Here is a 21388-nt window from a genome sequence, read left to right as displayed (position 1 = left end):
AAGATCGCAGACAGCTAAGACGGCAACATTGTGAGCTGGCAATACGACCGTACGCAAACACAACTACTACTCTGACAGCACGAGCACTGATACAAATGAAAATTGGGCTTTAGTTCATCCAGTGTATGTGTCCCCTCTGGATAAAATTCCACTTTGATTGGTAAAGACCTCCTGAACAGATTTGAGCCATTGATTGACTTCAAAGGGCTAAATTTATTGGCCAAGGTCAGGCGACCCCCACCTCTCCTACTGACTGACCAAACAGACTCCAGTTGTGTAGCTGTTGATATGGTAACCCAGCAGGACACAACATCACCGGGTCAGCTGTCTGAGCAGAAACCACAGACCCCAGCTGACAGTGAGCCTATAACAGGCTTTTCCCAACACAACACCTTTCTGTGTTCCTCACTGACATCGAACACACCAAAGTACTTTGATGCTTTAAACTTCCGCATTCTCTGGTTGATGATGTGAAATTAGCTTTGTGGTCTGATAAGTCAGCCATCAGCCAAAAACTGTATGAGGCACTGAAAGCTGACAATCCTGACCTTCCCTCCGCAGAAGCAATGACACGATTTCCCTCAGAAACCTGACCACTATTCTAAAGGCTACAGGTGTCTATAAGCTTAACATGACATGGAACAAAAGACACATGTCTCACAACTTCCTGATCATTCCTGAGCTGCCCCATTCAGTGTACGTCGCAGGGGTGTGGTGGAATTATGCGTATAGTGTAGTTTTAATATGTTACTCATTTATTAAGTTTCTTTACAAGATATATATTCTGCATAGTTAGAGTAGTTCAGTAAGCTTGCTTTAGTAGATTCATGCATAAAACTAAGTGTTCTGTTCAAGGCCTGTACATGGTCAATAAATTGAACAGAAAACAGTTGATTTATAGATTTATTTCTCATCGGATAAATTCCACGACAAGGGGACATCCTAGTCAGATTAGGTGTACAGGCAGACACTGTCAACGACCACTTGTGGTCACTGACATCTCCAGAAAGTGACTCTCTTCCTACTGATCCTAGGAGTCTTAAATCAGGACAGATTATACCAGATGCATGTCAGACTGTCAACACCAGTCATGCCACCGTACCAAAGAGCTGGGCCACTTCATGTGAACACGAAAGCAGAACAATCACCTAATCACAATCAAGTCCTCTTTTAGCCTGCCGCAAATTTTTTTTAACTTGGTCTGTCTCTGGATGCTACACCTTTGCTGTGTTTAAACTCCAGAGCAACAGTTTTGACAGTCTCTAATCCCACAGCTGAAGATATCCTCATTCCTAAAGCCACGTCGCTGGACTGGCTCATCAGCTCAATGTTCCATGATTTTGAGCCGAGTTTTCCCATACTTGGTCCGATACCAAGATCCTTGTTGACAGACGACCCAACTGCTTCTGTCACATTCACTAAACCCTCCAAGGCCATTGCTCTTGTGTCTGTGTGCCAGATTGCCCCAGATGCGGTAAGCCGGGTTGATTATAGCCAGAAAGACGGGCTGACAGTACAAACCATGGATGATGTCCTCACGGTCTCTGCAGACCAAGCTGCAACAGAAACCAAAAACATCTCAGACGTAATTGATATGCAAATAGAGGAAGTCATAGAGCAAGCTGTTGCTTTAAAAACTGATGAAGAAAAGGAAAAGCTCAGACAGGTACTACTAAAGTACAAGAGTTCCCTCTCAGTGGATTCTCTGGACTGTGGTCTGACCACCATTCAGTGAGGATCCCCACACCACCTGGAGCTCCTCCCACGTTTATACACCAATACAAAATTCCTCTTGCATCATACGAGCCAGTCCAAGAAATAATTGATAACCTTTTAGAAAAAGGAATCATTAGACCATGTAACAGCACCTACTCTGCCCCCCTATGATCAGTCAAAAAGCCTAATGGTAAGTGGCGGCTAACAATTGACTACAGGAAATTGTACCAACAGGTTCCGCTCTCTAAGTGGCCAATGACTAGAATCGAACAGGAACTTCCTAGAGTTAAGAATGCAAAATTCTTCTCCACACTGGACATAGCCCCTGGGTTCTGGACCATCCCAGTGCAGGCAGAGGACCAGCATAAACTAGCGTTTACGTTCGCTAGCAGGGAGTTCACATTGCAGAGGTGCCCTTTTGGGTACCTGAATTCCCCAGATGAGTTTGCTTTCTCTTCCTGAACAAAGCTTGTCCGGATGGAGGAAATATTTGTGGACGATATTTTATTACAAAGTGAAACATTTGAAGCACACCTGATTGAAATCGATCATGTGCTGAATCAGCTGAGCTAAAACGTCACTAACAAAATGGGTTATTTTTCCATCATTCCGGCTTGAACTTTGCTGATTATTTTGAGATCTAGATTTATTAATGAAATTGGACGGTAACTGGATGGGAGGGCAGGGTCTTTTCCTGGTTTTAATAGGACTGTCATATTAGCTAAGTTCATATTCCAGGATATTTTTTTGCTTTTCCCTTATTTCTAATACCTTGTTGTAAAAGGTGGGAGCCAGTGTTGTCCAGAATTGTAAAATTCAGCTGAGTAACCATCTGGACCTGGTGCTTTATTGTTGGGCATGTGCTGGAGAGCTTCCTGGAGCTCACGGACATAGGTGAATCTACAGCCATTTTATTTTCATGTTGTAATTGTTTCGAAGATTGATGTCACTAAAAAAAAAATGTTGAATATTCTCAATAAAACAAATATTCTAAACTCTTTCTACTTGTTTAAGTTGTTTCAAGTTAAAAGTGAATGAAAGATGGAACCATCCTGGAGCTAACCAGCTAACCTGTAACGGACCAGCTGTCTATGGGAAGTTGGACCCCTGAAGGCTGCAGGCGGTGGGACCTGGGGGGTTTCGGGCTGTTGGGTCTTGTCCTGTTCTAATGCAGGTGTTCTCTCAAACTGGACGGATGCTTCAGCCTCGCGTCTCTGCAGAGTAGGATTGGAGGAGGCAGATGTTCTAACTTGCAGACATAAATTTTAGTGAAACGTTTTGTGTGAACCTTCAGTGTTGATGGTGCAGCTTCTCTCCTTTCAGACCAGGACTTCTCTGATGCTACTGGCTTGTGATGCTAATCTGGACCTCTTTACACTTCGTGCACAATTAGGCAAGTTGTTTTTTTGAGGATTGTTTGTATTGTACAACTACAATGCTCTTGTTTAATCCAAAATGTGAACAAACCCTGAAACCTGAACATTACGTTGGAAAAAGTGAAGTTTTGGCTTTAAGAGAATATATGTACACCATTATTAGGCAACCATGAGTGTGCAAATTATGCAACTGAATGAAAAAGATTTTTTCATCTCACTTTTTTTCACCTGAACAATACAGAAACTCAATTTACAAGTAAACAATACTGAAATTCAAGGGAAAAAACCTTCAGTGACCAATATAGCCACCCTTCTTTTTGATAAGTCACAAGCCTTCCAATCCGTCAGTTTCTTGATCTGGTCAGAATCAACTTAGTGTGCAGCCACAGCCTCCCAGACACTGTTCAGAGAGGTCAGTTTACCGTCACTGTAAATGTCCTGCTTAAGAAGGGCCCAAAGGTTCTCAATAGGGTTCAAGTCAGGTGAAGGAGGAGGCCATGTCATCAGTTCTTCATCTTGTAGGCCTTTACTGGCCAGCCACGCAGTGGAGTACTTTGATGCATGTGACGGAGCGTCGTCTTGCATAAAAATAAAGTCTTCTTGAAAGAAGCAGACTTTTTCTTGCACCACTGCTTGAAGAAAGTGTCTTTTAAAAACTGCAGTAGGTCTGAGAGTTGATTTTGAGTCCATTTTCAACCCGAAAAGGTCCAACTAGTCCATGTTTAATAATACCTGCCTATACCGTTGGCGTCTAGTCGAAGTGGAGCTTTGTGTCCGTTACTGATCCAACCACAGGCCCGTCACGAGTCACCCTTACCACATCAGTCCACAAAACCTTTGAAAAATCTGTCTTCAGATAATTCCTGGCCCATTCTCCATGTTTTAACTTATGAGTCTTGTTCAGAGGTGGTCGGGTATCAGCCTTTCTTACCTTCGCTATGTCTCCGAGAACTGAACACCTCCTACTTCTTCACACTCCAGGTAGGTTGCAGTTGTGAAATATGGCAGCACTGGAGGATAACGGCTTCCTGGTAGCTTCAAGTTTGATTCTTCTTAAATCTTTGGCGGTTAATTTGTGTCCTTTTTTTTTTTTTCTTTTTACACGTTTCTTGGCCCTGCTAACGTAGCCCCCCCCCCCCATGCCAGCCCATGATAGGTGGATAAAACTTAAGGAAGCTTTGCTCGCAGCTCTGCAGACGTGGCGCCGCCTACTGCTGGTCTTCAGCAGATCTGCAGACTGGAGCAGATCCTTCATGAGTCCCACAGGACGGCCTGGTGGAGCTGGAATCAGTGGACAGTCACACTGCTTTTCACCAAGTCCTTTATTTCATAATGCCTTGCTCGCTGTCATTCCCCACCCAGCGTTTCCATATGGTAGAAAACACCTCAGATAGCGGGGTGTGTGTGTGTTTAACTCATGAGGGTGTGTGAGTTTTAAAAGCAAAACTCATTAAGTCAGAAAACAGAAGAGCTTAAAAAGAATAATTTGTACACAAGCAGACAAAACTCAGTGATTGTGCAAAAATATTGAGGGATGAGAGAAACTTCGTCCTCTGCAACGCGTTAAAACATCTTTTCTTCCTACTGCAGCTCACATAAAACAAGCACTTAAATGCAGACAACCTCTAAGGCAACATGTGAACTAAAACAAACTCCATACTGTTCGGTGAGGGGGGGGGGGGGGGGTCCTCCATGTTGTCTGTAAGGGCTTTTCCAGAACAAAACATTCCCTAATGGAAGAAATGACACAAACTATCATCCTGCGTGAACTGCTGAATAGAAAATACAAAAAAAAACAAAATATTGACACACAAAGACAATACTGAGGTGACGGGGGGGGGGGGGGGACGGGACACACACACGTCCTCGGCTTTTCCACATGAACACGGTGTGACTGCAGAGACGTCTCAATTCCCGCATTTCTGCTGCGTCATCGGAGTCAGAGCATGACTCGTCTGGTTTCACGTCTGCTGCAGAAACACGCCGAGAATCCCCCAGAAGGACGCAGGGAAGCCGGGAAGCGTCGGGACGTGTCGGGAAACGTCGGGACATGTTGGGACGCGCCGGGACATGTTGGGACATGCCGGGACGCGTCGGGACATGCCGGGACGCGTCGGGACATGTCGGGACATGCCGGGACGCGTCGGGACATGTCGGGACATGCCGGGACGCGTCGGGACATGCCGGGACGCGTCGGGACATGTCGGGACATGCCGGGACGCGTCGGGACATGCCGGGACGTGTTGGGACATGCCGGGACGCGTCGGGACATGCCGGGACGCGTCGGGACATGCCGGGACGCCTCGGGACATGCCGGGAAACGTCGGGACATGTTGGGACGCGCCGGGACATGTTGGGACATGCCGGGACACGTCGGGACATGTTGGGACGTGCCGGGACGCCTCGGGACATGCCGGGAAACGTCGGGACATGTTGGGACGCGCCGGGACATGTTGGGACATGCCGGGACGCCTCGGGACATGCCGGGACGCGTCGGGACATGTTGGGACGCGCCGGGACATGTTGGGACATGCCGGGACGCCTCGGGACATGCCGGGACGCGTCGGGACATGCCGGGACGCGTCGGGACATGTCTGGACATGCCGGGACGCGTCGGGACATGCCGGGACGCGTCGGGACGTGCGGGGACGTGTCGGGACGTGCCGGGACGCGTCGGGACGCGCCGGGACGCGTCGGGACGTGCCGGGAGGCGTCGGGACGTGCCGGGACGCGTCGGGACGTGCCGGGACGTGCCGGGACGTGCCGGGACGTGCCGGGACGCGTCGGGACGTGCCGGGACGTGCCGGGACGCGTCGGGACGCGTCGGGACGCGCCGGGACGCGTCGGGACGCGCCGGGACGCGTCGGGACATGCCGGACGCGTCGGGACATGCCGGGACATGCCGGGACGCGTCGGGACATGTCGGGACATGCCGGGACGCGTCGGGACATGCCGGGACATGTCTGGACGCGTTGGGACATGCCGGGACATGCCGGGACGCGTCGTGACGTGCCAGGACGCGTCGGGACATGCCGGGACATGTCTGGACGCGTTGGGACATGCCGGGACATGTTGGGACGCGCCGGGACATGTTGGGACATGCCGGGACGCCTCGGGACATGCCGGGAAACGTTGGGACATGTTGGGACACGCCGGGACGCGTCGGGACATGCCGGGACGCCTCGGGACATGCCGGGAAACGTTGGGACATGTTGGGACACGCCGGGACGCGTCGGGACATGCCGGGACACGTCGGGACACGTCGGGACATGTTGGGACACGCCGGGACGCGTCGGGACATGCCGGGACGCGTCGGGACATGTCTGGACATGCCGGGACGCGTCGGGACATGCCGGGACATGTCGGGACATGCCGGGACGCGTCGGGACATGCCGGGACGCGCCGGGACGCGTCGGGACGTGCCGGGACGTGCCGGGACGTGTCGGGACGTGCCGGGACGCGTCGGGACGTGCCGGGACGCGTCGGGACGTGTCTGGACATGCCGGGACGCGTCGGGACATGCCGGGACGCGTCGGGACATGCCGGGACGCGTCGGGACATGCCGGGACGCGTCGGGACATGCCGGGACGTGTTGGGACGTGCCGGGACGCGTCGGGACATGCCGGGACATGCCGGACGCGTCGGGACATGCCGGGACATGCCGGGACGCGTCGGGACATGCCGGGACGCGTCGGGACATGCCGGGACGTGTTGGGACATGCCGGGACGCGTCGGGACATGCCGGGACGTGTTGGGACATGCCGGGACGCGTCGGGACATGTCGGGACATGCCGGGACGCGTCGGGACATGCCGGGACGTGTTGGGACATGCCGGGACGCGTCGGGACATGTCGGGACATGCCGGGACGCGTCGGGACATGTCGGGACGCGTCGGGACATGTCGGGACGCGTCGGGACATGTCGGGACATGCCGGGACGCGTCGTGACGTGCCAGGACGCGTCGGGACATGCCGGGACGCCTCGGGACATGCCGGGAAACGTCGGGACATGTTGGGACGCGCCGGGACATGTTGGGACGTGCCGGGACGCCTCGGGACATGCCGGGACGCCTCGGGACATGCCGGGACGCCTCGGGACATGCCGGGAAACGTCGGGACATGTTGGGACGCGCCGGGACATGTTGGGACATGCCGGGACACGTCGGGACGTGCCGGGACGCCTCGGGACATGCCGGGAAACGTCGGGACATGTTGGGACGCGCCGGGACATGTTGGGACATGCCGGGACGCCTCGGGACATGCCGGGAAACGTCGGGACATGTTGGGACGCGCCGGGACATGTTGGGACATGCCGGGACGCCTCGGGACATGCCGGGACACGTCGGGACATGCCGGGACGCGTCGGGACATGTCTGGACATGCCGGGACGCGTCGGGACATGCCGGGACGCGTCGGGACGTGCCGGGACGTGTTGGGACGTGCCGGGACGCGTCGGGACGTGTCGGGACGCGCCGGGACGCGTCGGGACATGTCTGGACGTGCCGGGACGCGTCGGGACGTGCCGGGAGGCGTCGGGACGTGCCGGGACGCGTCGGGACGTGCCGGGACGCGTCGGGACGTGCCGGGACGCGTCGGGACGTGCCGGGAGGCGTCGGGACGCGCCGGGACGCGCCGGGACGCGTCGGTGCCGGGACGCGTCGGGACGTGCCGGGACGCGTCGGGACATGCCGGACGCGTCGGGACATGCCGGGACATGCCGGGACGCGTCGGGACATGTCGGGACATGCCGGGACGCGTCGGGACATGCCGGGACATGTCTGGACGCGTTGGGACATGCCGGGACATGCCGGGACGCGTCGTGACGTGCCAGGACGCGTCGGGACATGCCGGGACATGTCTGGACGCGTTGGGACATGCCGGGACATGTTGGGACGCGCCGGGACATGTTGGGACATGCCGGGACGCCTCGGGACATGCCGGGACGCCTCGGGACATGCCGGGAAACGTTGGGACATGTTGGGACACGCCGGGACGCGTCGGGACATGCCGGGACACGTCGGGACATGCCGGGACGCGTCGGGACATGTCTGGACATGCCGGGACGCGTCGGGACATGCCGGGACATGTCGGGACATGCCGGGACGCGTCGGGACGTGCCGGGACGTGTTGGGACGTGCCGGGACGTGTTGGGACGTGCCGGGACGCGTCGGGACATGCCGGGACGCGTCGGGACATGCCGGGACGCGTCGGGACATGCCGGGACGTGTTGGGACGTGCCGGGACGCGTCGGGACATGCCGGGACATGCCGGACGCGTCGGGACATGCCGGGACATGCCGGGACGCGTCGGGACATGTCGGGACATGCCGGGACGCGTCGGGACATGCCGGGACGTGTTGGGACATGCCGGGACGCGTCGGGACATGTCGGGACATGCCGGGACGCGTCGGGACATGCCGGGACGTGTTGGGACATGCCGGGACGCGTCGGGACATGCCGGGACGCGTCGGGACATGTCGGGACGCGTCGGGACATGTCGGGACATGCCGGGACGCGTCGTGACGTGCCAGGACGCGTCGGGACATGCCGGGACATGTCTGGACGCGTTGGGACATGCCGGGACATGTTGGGACGCGCCGGGACATGTTGGGACATGCCGGGACGCCTCGGGACATGCCGGGAAACGTTGGGACATGTTGGGACACGCCGGGACGCGTCGGGACATGCCGGGACGCCTCGGGACATGCCGGGAAACGTTGGGACATGTTGGGACACGCCGGGACGCGTCGGGACATGCCGGGACGCGTCGGGACATGTCGGGACATGCCGGGACGCGTCGGGACGCGTCGGGACATGCCGGGACGCGTCGGGACATGCCGGGACGCGTCGGGACGCGTCGGGACATGCCGGGACGCGTCGTGACGTGCCAGGACACGATCCCCTGCTGGGTGGACATGCAGATGAAGCGCAGCGGGTAGTGTTGCTCTGCCGCAGAGCAGAGGACGGGCACTTTGAACGTCTCCGTCTCATCACGACGTCCCCTGTCTCTTCTGTTGCTGCACACGGATCAGCTCCAGCTGTTTTTTGCACTTCTGGTAGTATGTGGAGAGACTCTTGTTCTCCTCCAGCAGCTTCTTGTGCTCCTGCACCAGGCGAGACGTGTTCTGCTGGTCCTTCTCATCTTGGTCCAGTTCAGCGATGAGCTCCTTCCTGCAGACAGGAGTCACACAGCTTTAAAACCTTCTCCTCCGACCCAGGGCTCCACCAGCATGCGGTTCTATGTGACGTCTGACTGAGCAGGATCATTTTACAACCAAGTCCAGGAAGACCGGACACGTCCAGTCCTGGACAGGAAGGACAGACTACACAGACTAGCAGGTGGTCTACAGACTACACAGACTAGCAGGTGGTCTACAGACTACACAGACTAGCAGGTGGTCTACAGACTACACAGACTAGCAGGTGGTCTACAGACTACACAGACTAGCAGGTGTTCTACAGACTACACAGACTAGCAGGTGGTCTACAGACTACACAGACTAGCAGGTGGTCTACAGACTACACAGACTAGCAGGTGGTCTACAGACTACATAGACTAGCAGGTGGTCTACAGACTACACAGACTAGCAGGTGGTCTACAGACTACACAGACTAGCAGGTGGTCTACAGACTACACAGACTAGCAGGTGGTCTACAGACTACACAGACTAGCAGGTGGTCTACAGACTACACAGACTAGCAGGTGGTCTACAGACTACATAGACTAGCAGGTGGTCTACAGACTACACAGACTAGCAGGTGGTCTACAGACTACACAGACTAGCAGGTGGTCTACAGACTACACAGACTAGCAGGTGGTCTACAGACTACACAGACTAGCAGGTGGTCTACAGACTACACAGACTAGCAGGTGGTCTACAGACTACACAGACTAGCAGGTGGTCTACAGACTACATAGACTAGCAGGTGGTCTACAGACTACACAGACTAGCAGGTGGTCTACAGACTACACAGACTAGCAGGTGGTCTACAGACTACACAGACTAGCAGGTGGTCTACAGACTACACAGACTAGCAGGTGGTCTACAGACTACATAGACTAGCAGGTGGTCTACAGACTACACAGACTAGCAGGTGGTCTACAGACTACACAGACTAGCAGGTGGTCTACAGACTACACAGACTAGCAGGTGGTCTACAGACTACATAGACTAGCAGGTGGTCTACAGACTACACAGACTAGCAGGTGGTCTACAGACTACACAGACTAGCAGGTGGTCTACAGACTACATAGACTAGCAGGTGGTCTACGTTGTCTGCATGCAGCTGAGCTTCCTGCCAGTAAAATGAGACAGTCTATCTGAGGTGTGTTATTCAACCATTATTAAACTAAGGTACACTTTTTTTTTTTTTAAAGTCCGTATCATCAATATAAAGTCCATCTTGTTGAAGCCTCTTGAATAGAAATCAGATAAACAGAAGGAAAAGGAATGTTATTATCTTTCACTGCGACCTGTTTGGATGGACACACAGCTGCTTTTTAGACATATTAGGTGATATTGGGTCATTTCTCAGGGCACACCTGATAATCTCTCTCTGGTTGAAAAACACTGACCTAGTGGAGGAGAATTACCCATAGTGCTCCAGTCCTCCGTTGCTTAGCAACTACATATGCCAAGTTTATCTAATTACTGATCCCATTCTTCCACAAAAACATGAAAATATGTTTAAAATGACAGAAAATAGTGGCAGTAATTTAAAGTAGATTTCTTTTCCTTTGTGTGAAAATGAGCAACATGAGGCGGTTTAGACGAGCTCTCCTCTGGCTGACAGCTCATCCTGTCAAGCTGACGTTAACTTCAGTGGAAAATAATCCTTGTTAGACACATATACAGTCGTCCTCATATGTATTCATACCCTCCCATTAAAGAAGGAGAAAAACTGAAACTGACTAAAGTCATAATAAATAAAAGTTTGATGAAAATCATGACATTATTTTCTAATTCTGGTTCAATAGAAAGATTTTTTTAAAAAGCAAACAAACATGATAAAATAATAAATGTTCCATCAGTCATAAACTAATATTTAATAGAACAATCCTGTGATGTTTCCAGTCCAGTCAGGTGTTTTCTGTTCCTCCCAGTCAGACTTCTGCACCTGTTGACAGGTATTTTGTCCCACTGTTCATCAGAAAAATGCTCTCATTTGTCCAGGACACATTTGTTTGTTTCTTTCTTTCTTTCTTGAACTCAATTAAATGACAGTGTCTAATATGACTGGATTATAATTTATCACGTTTAATTATTGTTCCTTATTCCAGTCTCCAGTTATCTGAGTGACTGGAATAAATTCAGCCTTTTCTTTAATGAAAGGAGACGAAGACATCTGAGGACGACTGGAATGAAATACATTGTGGTTATTGGACACAATGTCCTCCCAGTTTGTCTGCTGGGACAAATATGTGTGTTTATACATAAGAATAAATAAATAAAGGGTCTGGCTGGTGTGGTACCTACACCAACATGGTAGTGATGGTGATGAAGATGTGATAAATAATGGTGGATTTACCATCTAGAGTCTCTGAATAAACACTACATCTGGATTGTAAACCTCCTGGACGGATAGAAACGCTGGAAAACATCCGTAGACCAGCTGGAGGGTCACATGACCGCTTCCACAGTGCCGGTCCTGCTGGTGGAAGCTGTAGACCTCTGACGAAGGGTTAAACTCTGAACTAGAGGAACTAATCTGTGGATAAAACGAGCTGCTGGATCAATGCACCGTCAGAAACATCAGATAAACATGAAACATGCTTGTTTTTCTGTCTACGTCGCGGTTTCTGGTCATCCTGGATCTAGTCTGGAATCAACAGCTGTAAATAAATTAAACCACATTTTATTCCACACATTTATCTATAGATGAGTGTTTCTTCATTCAGCTGGGAGACCCAGACCCCTGGAACGGTCTTTCCCAGTCTGAGCTGCACTTACTTCCTCTGGATGAGCAGGGCGATCTCGGTTTGGACCTTCAGGTACTCCTGGGCCATCTTACAGTGCTGCTCGAACACGGCCATGGACTCTTTGGAGTTGGGACAGGGAGCAAGCGGCTGCCAATGTACAAACACACAGCCGTTAGACTTCCACGGCGTGCGCCTGCAGCGATCAGCTGCTTGTACCGCACTGATCACATGTTCCCGGCAGAGAGAGGGTGTACCTGCAGCTGGTGATCCAGGGTGAGATAAGCCATGGGAATGGAGTTGTCTGAGCCGTTAGTGTCTGACAAAACACACAAACACAGAGATAAAGAGTCTGATGGCTCAGAGAGCAGCACCGAGAATCCTCTTCATCACCATGATAAGCCAGCAGCTCATCTGCTGACACGTTCTAATATCAATTATACCGCCCAGCCTTACTGGGACCAGTCCGGTACTCCACCAGCTCCCAGCGTACGAGTTAAACTCTGAGAGGATCAGGATCATATTTCCTCCAACCACAGGAAAGCAGCTGCTGGTGGAAACGTGGACACCAAGGTCTAAATGTCCTCATGGAATCCCTGTACACTCGGAGCGCCACGGTTAGCTAACGGCTGCAGGTCACACTGCATGTCAACGTATGCGGTGAACTTACTGGCCTTCTGGTGATGAAGAAGAGAGACGAGGTCTTCCTCACGGGTTCCTGCTGACTGCAGTGGAAACGTACCTGTAGGGTCATCGGGGGAGAAGTAGCCTCTGGTGCCCGTCTTTTCGGCTGGCAACATCCTGACGCTCGGACTGGAGGAGCGACTGCTGCTCCTGCTGCCCTGCAGGGCAAACGCACACAGCATCAGCTGCATGCAGGAGGAGGTGCAGAGAAAGTCCCACAGCATGGAGACCTGAGCCATGAGGAGAACATCTCACAACGTTCTTATGTCTGCTTCGCTCCAAACAAAGGCCCGGAACCAAATGGCCGCGGTCCTGCAGGCTTCAACGTATCCTGTCCCCCCAACGGCCATGAAGTTCTGCACAGTGGTTGCCTGGCTTCAGTCAGGTGTGTTGGAGCAGGGACACATGGAAAACCTGCAGACCTGCATGCCCCTCCAGTTTTCTCAGCTCCAACAACTCTGGCGCCGCCCCAACAAATCCCTCCAGAAACGACGGCCTCTCCAAAGCTCTGCAGGACGGACCGCTCCCCCATCCTGCAACAGCTTCCCGGCTCCCACCACACAGAGTTCCTTTCAAAATTATTCTCATTTTGTTCAAAGCCCTGAGCACCCCGACCGCACGTCCACATCTGATCTGCTGCCCCCCTCCAGCCCCTTGTCCCCCAGCCCACCGCGTCACCTCGCCCCGTCGCCTCGCCCCGTCACCTCGCCCTGTCAACTTGCCTCCTCACCTCGCCCCGTCACCTAACCCCGTCACCTCGCCCCCTCACCTTGCCCTCTCACCTCGCCCCGTCACCTAACCCCGTCACCTCGCCCCCTCACCTTGCCTCCTCACCTCGCCCCGTCACCTAACCCCGTCACCTCGCCCCCTCACCTTGCCCTCTCACCTCGCCCCGTCACCTAACCCCGTCGCCTCGCCCTGTCAACTTGCCTCCTCACCTCGCCCCGTCACCTAACCCCGTCACCTCGCCCCCTCACCTTGCCCTCTCGCCTCGCCCCGTCGCCTCGCCCCGTCGCCTCGCCCCGTCGCCTCGCCCTGTCGACTCGCCTCCTCACCTCGCCCCGTCGCCTCGCCCCCTCACCTTGCCCTCTCACCTCGCCCCGTCACCTAACCCCGTCACCTCGCCCCCTCACCTTGCCCTCTCACCTTGCCCCGTCACCTAACCCCGTCACCTCGCCCCCTCACCTTGCCCTCTCGCCTCGCCCCGTCGCCTCGCCCCGTCGCCTCGCCCTGTCGACTCGCCTCCTCACCTCGCCCCGTCGCCTCGCCCCGTCGCCTCGCCTCGTCGCCTCGCCCCGTCGACTCGCCTCCTCACCTCGCCCCGTCGCCTCGCCCCGTCGCCTCGCCCCGTCGCCTCGCCCCGTCGCCTCGCCCCGTCGCCTCGCCTCGTCGCCTCGCCCCGTCGCCTCGCCCCGTCGCCTCGCCCCGTCGCCTCGCCCCGTCACCTCGCCCTGTCGACTCGCCTCCTCACCTCGCCCCGTCACCTCGCCCTGTCGACTCGCCTCCTCACCTCGCCCCGTCACCTCGCCCTGTCGACTCGCCTCCTCACCTCGCCTCGTCGCCTCGCCCCGTCACCTCGCCCTGTCGACTCGCCTCCTCACCTCGCCTCGTCGCCTCGCCCCGTCGCCTCGCCTCGTCGCCTCGCCCTGTCGACTCGCCTCCTCACCTCGCCTCGTCGCCTCGCCCCGTCGCCTCGCCTCGTCGCCTCGCCCTGTCGACTCGCCTCCTCACCTCGCCCCGTCGCCTCGCCCCGTCACCTCGCCCCGTCGCCTCGCCCCGTCGCCTCGCCCCGTCACCTCGCCCCGTCGCCTCGCCCCCTCACCTCGCCCTCTCACCTCGCCCCGTCACCTCGCCCCGTCGCCTCGCCCCCTCACCTTGCCTCGCCCCATCACCTCGTCCCACCCCCTCACCTCATCCCGCCACCTCGCCTCACCTCGCCCCCTCGGCACGCCCCATCACCTCGCCCCCTCGGCACGCCCCGTCACCTCGCCTCGCCCCATCGCCTCGTCCCGCCCACTCACCTCATCCCCGTCGCCTCGCCCCCTCGCCTCATCCCACCACCTCACCTCGGCCCCTTCGCCTCGCCCCCTCGCCTCATCCCCGTCACCTTGACCCGTCGCCTCGTCCCGCCCCCTCACCTCATCCCCGTCGCCTCGCCCCCTCGCCTAGCCCCCTCGCCTCATCCCGCCACCTCACCTCATCCCCGTCGCCTCATCCCCATCGCCTCGCCCCCTCGCCTCATCCCCGTCACCTTGACCCGTCGCCTCATCCCGCCACTTCACCTCATCCCCGTCGCCTCGCCCCCTCGCCTCATCCCCGTCACCTTGACCCGTCGCCTCGTCCCGCCCCCTCACCTCATCCCCGTCGCCTCGCCCCCTCGCCTAGCCCCCTCGCCTCATCCCACCACCTCACCTCAGCCCCTTCGCCTCATCCCCGTCACCTTGACCCGTCGCCTCATCCCGCCACCTCACCTCATCCCCGTCGCCTCATCCCCTCGCCTCATCCCCGTCACCTTGACCCGTCGCCTCATCCCGCCACCTCACCTCATCCCCGTCGCCTCATCCCCGTCGCCTCATCCCCGTCGCCTCATCCCCGTCGCCTCGCCCCCTCGCCTCATCCCCGTCACCTTGACCCGTCGCCTCATCCCACCACCTCACCTCGGCCCCTTCGCCTCGCCCCCTCGCCTCATCCCCGTCGCCTCATCCCGCCCCGTCGCCTCGCCCCGTCACCTCGCCTCGTCACCACGCCCCGTCGCCTCGTCCCGCCCCCTCACCTCATCCCCGTCACCTTGACCCATCGCCTCGCCCCCTCACCTCATCCCCGTCACCTTGACCCGTCGCCTCATCCCACCACCTCACCTCGGCCCCTTCGCCTCGCCCCCTCGCCTCATCCCGCCCCGTCGCCTCGCCCCGTCACCTCGCCTCGTCACCACGCCCCGTCGCCTCGTCCCGCCCCCTCACCTCATCCCCGTCACCTTGACCCATCGCCTCGCCCCCTCACCTCATCCCCGTCACCTTGACCCGTCGCCTCATCCCGCCACCTCACCTCATCCCCGTCGCCTCGCCTCATCCCCGTCACCTTGACCCGTCGCCTCATCCCGCCACTTCACCTCATCCCCGTCGCCTAGCCCCCTCGCCTCATCCCCGTCACCTTGACCCGTCGCCTCATCCCGCCACCTCACCTCGGCCCCTTCGCCTCATCCCCGTCACCTTGACCCGTCGCCTCATCCCGCCACCTCACCTCGCCCCGTCGCCTCGCCCCGTCACCTCGCCTCGTCACCACGCCCCGTCGCCTCGTCCCGCCCCCTCACCTCATCCCCGTCACCATGACCCATCGCCTCGCCCCCTCGCCTCATCCCGCCACCTCACCTTGCCCCCGCGCCACGCCCCGTCGCCTCGCCTCTGGTACCTCCCTTCCACTTTTTACATCCTGCCTGAAGACACCCTGGTGCAGACTGTCCTTTGCCACCTGGCTACACACTCTCCACCTCAACGTGGTGCTCGCTTTTCTACTCGCTTAGTCAACGTCCCGCCGTACGCCGCGTCCCGCTGTACGCCATGTCCTGTCGTTTTCTGGCTCTTCTGAACTTTAGAAGTAAAATGTGTCATTTTTTCCTGTCACAGCAAAAAGCTTGTTTAGTTTATATATATATTTGAATTATTTAGTGTATTTTTATTGATATTAATTATTGAATAATCTAAAATGTATTCATGAGTTATTTTAATCCAGTATTTCTCTTTTTGTTTTATCCAGAATGTATCTGTTTTTTTTTTTTTTTTAAATAACTGTAAATACATTCAGGTCTTCATGGTTTTAATAAAAAGAACTATTATTAATATCATTATTTTTTATCATTGTGTTTTTTTCCAAACACCCTGGGAATCGATGACTTCCAGTAGGGAAGTCATTGATTTCTTCTTTGTCTCAGTGATATCTGTCTAGTTTCTGTTTGTCCTGCATTGTTACAGTCAAACGTCTCACTTCCACCAGCCTGGAGCTGCACTGAAGGCACTTCATGAAGCAGGGAGCTCATTTGACTGATGGAGATGTGAGTTCCGACCTCCGGCTCATATGGTGATTTCCAGCCAAAACCTTTAGAAACTAGCAGCTTTCTAACGGCAATAAAAGCAGGTAGTCACTGAGGTTACAAGCAACACGGCAAAATAAATGGAACTTCATGGCAGATCGTGTGGGTCTCACCTGGCTGGACTCTGTGCCAATTCCCGGCAGATCCTGCACAGACCGGCGTCTCTGAGCCTCACACGTGGCTGTGGACAGGAGACAGGTCAGTTAGAGCCAGGGGGGCCTGGTTGCAGTGGCGGGAAACTGATATCTGGGTTTCAGACACAATGAGGTAAAGAAGGAGTGATTTAACATGCTGTCCACATTGTGTGGACGGCTGATTTGGGTGGATGGCAGACGGTGAACAGAGGTCTCAGAAGAGCCCTACAGGAACTACCAGCTTCAGCTCTTCTTTGCCCTTCGTTCATCCACCTACCGCCCAGTTTGACACCATCTTGACAGCAACATCCCTCAGCTCTCCTTTGTGAAAAGACTGCAGTCCACAGAAGATACAGCAGTTATGTCAGCTCCAAGGGGAAGAAGCCGAGTCCCTTCGTCATGTACGTTCTTACACATCTAACAGGAAACTACTCAGGGCTTCTGTATGCATGAAGGAAATCATTTGTGGATAAGTTCAGTGGAAAATAATGCAGCATTAACTCAACGTGACGGACTTATTAACTGAAGTCACAAAGTTTCACATGATCACATATGGAAGATGAGCTGATTTTCCAGAATTTTCCATGCAGGACCTTGTCGATCAGATTGTTTCACACAAGCTAACCAAGCTATTTCACAGGAAGGAGGCACTGCCAAGGACACAAGGAAGCCACGAAACACCAGGACACACATGCAAACACAGACTCAGCACACTGAGATTTACACTACGTTCCAGGAATCCAACTTACACCATCAATTTGCACTGAAAAGTGTTGGACTTTTTTCTGCTCAAGCTTTTAGGAAGACTCTAAAACCAGGCAGCACGAGACTGTTGAGGGATGTCTGATGGGGAATAAACTGGTTTGTTCTGACTGGTTTGTCTGACTGCCTCTCCCTGAACCGTCATCTTATCGTGGTGGAAGGATTTGTGTGTCCTGAAGATCCTAGCAGCTATGTTGTCGGGGGCTTTATGCCCCTGGTAGGGTCACCCATGGCAAACAGGTGTCTAGGGGAGGAACCAGACTAAGTATGGCTCAAAGACCTCTATGATGAATACAACCATGGGCATAAATGTTCCCTTGCCCGGACGCGGGTCACCGGGGCCCCCCTCTGGAGCCAGGCCTGGGGGCTGGGCCTTTGCCTGTGGAGCCCAGTCAGGCTCAGTCCGAAAGGGTTACATGGGCCCCACCTCCTGTGGGCTCACCGTAGGGGTTGGGTGCAGTGTGAGCTGGGCAACAGCAATTGATGGACACCCTGGCGGTCCGATCCCCGGCTGCAGAAGCTGGCTCTAGGGACGTGGAACGTCACCTCTCTGGTGGGGAAGGAGCCTGAGCTTGTGCACGAGGTTGAGCGGTTCCGGCTAGATATAGTTGGACTCACCTCGACGCATGGCTTGGGCTCTGGAACCAGTACCCTCGAGAGGGGCTGGACCTTCTTCCACTCTGGAGTTGCTCATGGTGAGAGGCGCCGAGCAGGTGTGGGCATTCTCATCAGCCCCCAGCTTGGTGCCTGCACGTTGGGGTTTACCCCGGTGGATGAAAGGGTAGTTTCCCTCCGCCTCCGGGTGGGGGGACGGGTCCTGACTGTTGTCTGTGCTTATGCAGTTCAGAGTACCCACCCTTTCTGGAGTCCTTGGAGGGAGTGCTGGAGGGTGCTCCTTCTGGGGACTCCATTGTTGGGTCGGTGGAGGGAATACTTTGAAGACCTCCTCAATCCTACCAACACGTCTTCCGATGAGGAAGCAGAGCTGGTGGACTCAGGGGTGGACTCTCCTATCTCTGGGGCTGAAGTCGCTGAGGTGGTTTAAAAAGCTCTTCCTTAAGGCTCTGGATGCTGTGGGGCTGTCCTGGCTGACACGCCTCTGCAGCATCGCGTGGACATCGGGGACATTGCCTCTGGACTGGCAGACAGGGGTGGTGGTCTCCCTGGGAAGGTCTATTCAGGGTTTCTGGAGAGGAGGGTCCGCCGGATAGTCGAATCTATCCTCGATTGAGGAGGAGCAGTGTGGTTTTCGTCCTGGTCGCAGAACAGTGGACCAGCTCTATACCCTCTTTGGGGTCCTGGAGGGGGCATGGGAGTTTGCCCAACCAGTCTACATGTGCTTTGTGGACCTGGAGAAGGTGTTTGACCGTGTCCCCCCCGGGGGCTCCTGTGGGGGGTACTCCGGGAGTATGGGGTCTGTCCTGGTGAAGAAGGAGCTGAGCCAGAAGGCGAAGCTCTCGATTTACCAGTCGATCTACGTTCCTACCCTCACCTAGGGTCATGAGCTGTGGGTCGTGACTGAAAGAAGGAGATCTCGTATACAGGCGGCTGAAATGAGTTTCCTCCGCAGGGTGGCCGGGCTCTCCCTTAGAGATAGGATGAGGAGCTCGGTCATCCGGGAGGAGATCAGAGTAGAGCCGCTGCTCCTTCGCATCGAGAGGAACCAGTTGAGGTGGCTCGGGCATCTGGTCAGGATGCCTCCTGGACCTCCCTGATGAGGTGTTCCAGGCACGTCCCTCTGGGAGGAGACCCCGGGGAAGACCCAGGACACGCTGGAGGGATTATATCTCTCAGCTGGCCTGGGAACTCCTCCTGCAGAGTTGGCAAATGTGGCTGGGGAGAGGGAAGTCTGGGATTCCCTGCTTAGGTTGCTGCCCCCGCGACCTGACCCCAGATAAGATGCATAAGATGGATGAATGGTTTGTCTGACCGGCTTGTTCTGACTTTTTTTTTCTGACCGGGTTTGTCCTGACGGGTTTGTCCCGACGGGTTTGTCCTAACTGGTTAGAGGACTAAGTTCATCGTCAGAGCAGGATGTGCTCAGATGCTTTCTAAGCCAAGTTAAAGTAATGAGCAGCAACAGCTCATTTCCGAATTGGTAGCATGCAGACTCTGACCACTACCACTGTCTGTCTCCACAGGTCAGGCCAGAGTTATCTAAAGTCAGTTCTTGATGCTTTGTTGTAGAGGAGGTGTGTCAGAGTGGGAAAGTAAGGCAGAATCCATCGCAGCTGCTACTGGACAAGCATCAGGATACTGCCTCTTTACACCGACCGTTTCAGAGATTATAAACTCATAAAAATTGTATTTTAGTGGAAATAATGCAGCTCTGAGTATTTGATCAGCAGAACTTGCCAAACCACAGAACTCTGACATGATTCTAGCGTTTTGGACATTAATGAAAGGGTTAATAACCAAATTTAAAGGAAGAAACTCCTCAATGCAGTAAGAATAATTAAAGTACTGGTAACATGACCAACAGGAAATGTAGGCCTTTGATGATGACGTCCATAAGCAAAGGGCATCAGGGATTAATGTGCAGAATGTCCACCTGCAGCAATGTGTGCCATTATGACAGAGTTACTGGATTAAAGTGACTAATTCAGTGTCTCACAGCCTCAAATAGCAGCCTTTTCTGAAATCTAGAGCTGTCCCCATTCCTCATCTGTATCTTTGCTTGTAATAATAGCTCTGACCCTCAGAGTGAGGGAAATTAATCAAAACGCCTTTTTCAAAGTTAATGGATGTAAAGAGAGCAAGAGAAGGGAGAAAATAGCCGTGCTTTCTCAGTCCTCTACACATGAAAGCCAAGGACAAACTGAAAAGCAGTGGTGATCTGATTCACTCCCACTGCAGCCAAGCCAAGAGGACGGTGGCAGACAGAGCCATGAGTCCGACAAGCGGTCTCATCTGTGTTCAGCATCTACTGTACGGTTCTGATTGGAAGTCAACATCCCAGGAAGATGAACTGGACACCAGTTTGGTTCTAAAAGGTGAGAACAGATGAGAAAGCTCTGATATGAACTCATGTTCTGCTTCTACTGACACACATAACAAGCCAGCTCTGATGTGTGTTGACCGCCACATTTCTGAGGAATTACACAGAAATGGAGGGAAACACATCAGAGCGCCATGTCAGCTGACAGCAACCCACAGGCTCCGCCCAGCAGCTCCCCCCGATCACCAGGAAAACCAGGGGTCCAGTGGTACCTGTGACGACGATCTTGGGGACATCCAGAATGGTTCCAAATGATGCAGTTTTACGATGGCCTCTCTTATACTGGGGACGTGCTGCGAAAACACACATACAGCTGCGTACACAACAAGCATGCAGACCATGACAGAGCGCACATATGGGGCACATACATGCAGAGCATACGGTGTACATGCAAGGCAAACATGCAGCGGAGCACTGCAGACTGCCAGCAGCCTCTGCACTGCTGCTCTGGTTCGTCGTTTGAAGAGAACAGCATCACGGGGGATTACAGAAACAGCAACAAAATAAAACTACTCAGATTTAAATGAGAAACTGTGCATGGGGTGCTCCTGTGTTGCGCTTCAGCTCTGATGCGTTTGTGGCTTCCTGTCTGAGCCTGGAGGGAAGAAATGTGCTGGATGCTCCGACATTTATGTACAGAATCACTCCGACTTGGGACAAAACTATGGAAAGTAAAAGAGACGGACCTGATTCCATGGACTTGGAAAAGGCCAAAG

At 54.8% G+C, this 21388-nt stretch overlaps 1 protein-coding gene across 1 annotated transcript in view; it reads right to left on the bottom strand.

Annotated features, from left to right (window-relative positions):
- Nucleotides 1–8733: 8733 nt before the first annotated feature.
- map3k7 (mitogen-activated protein kinase kinase kinase 7) overlaps nucleotides 8734–21388 on the bottom strand; it is a 35562-nt gene continuing 22907 nt past the window's right edge. The window contains exons 13-17 of the mRNA XM_079255564.1: nucleotides 16892–16959; nucleotides 12750–12849; nucleotides 12265–12326; nucleotides 12042–12157; nucleotides 8734–9261 (exon numbers count right to left, since the gene is read on the bottom strand). Of these exons, the coding sequence (XP_079111690.1) occupies nucleotides 9081–9261; nucleotides 12042–12157; nucleotides 12265–12326; nucleotides 12750–12849; nucleotides 16892–16959 (527 nt within the window). The 3' untranslated portion in view covers nucleotides 8734–9080. The remainder of the gene's footprint in view (nucleotides 9262–12041; nucleotides 12158–12264; nucleotides 12327–12749; nucleotides 12850–16891; nucleotides 16960–21388) is intronic.

Source organism: Telmatherina bonti (assembly GCF_933228915.1).
Source record: "Telmatherina bonti genome assembly, chromosome: 16".
NCBI classification, from domain to species: Eukaryota; Metazoa; Chordata; class Actinopteri; order Atheriniformes; family Telmatherinidae; genus Telmatherina; species Telmatherina bonti.
This window is presented reverse-complemented; position numbering and strand designations above follow the sequence as displayed.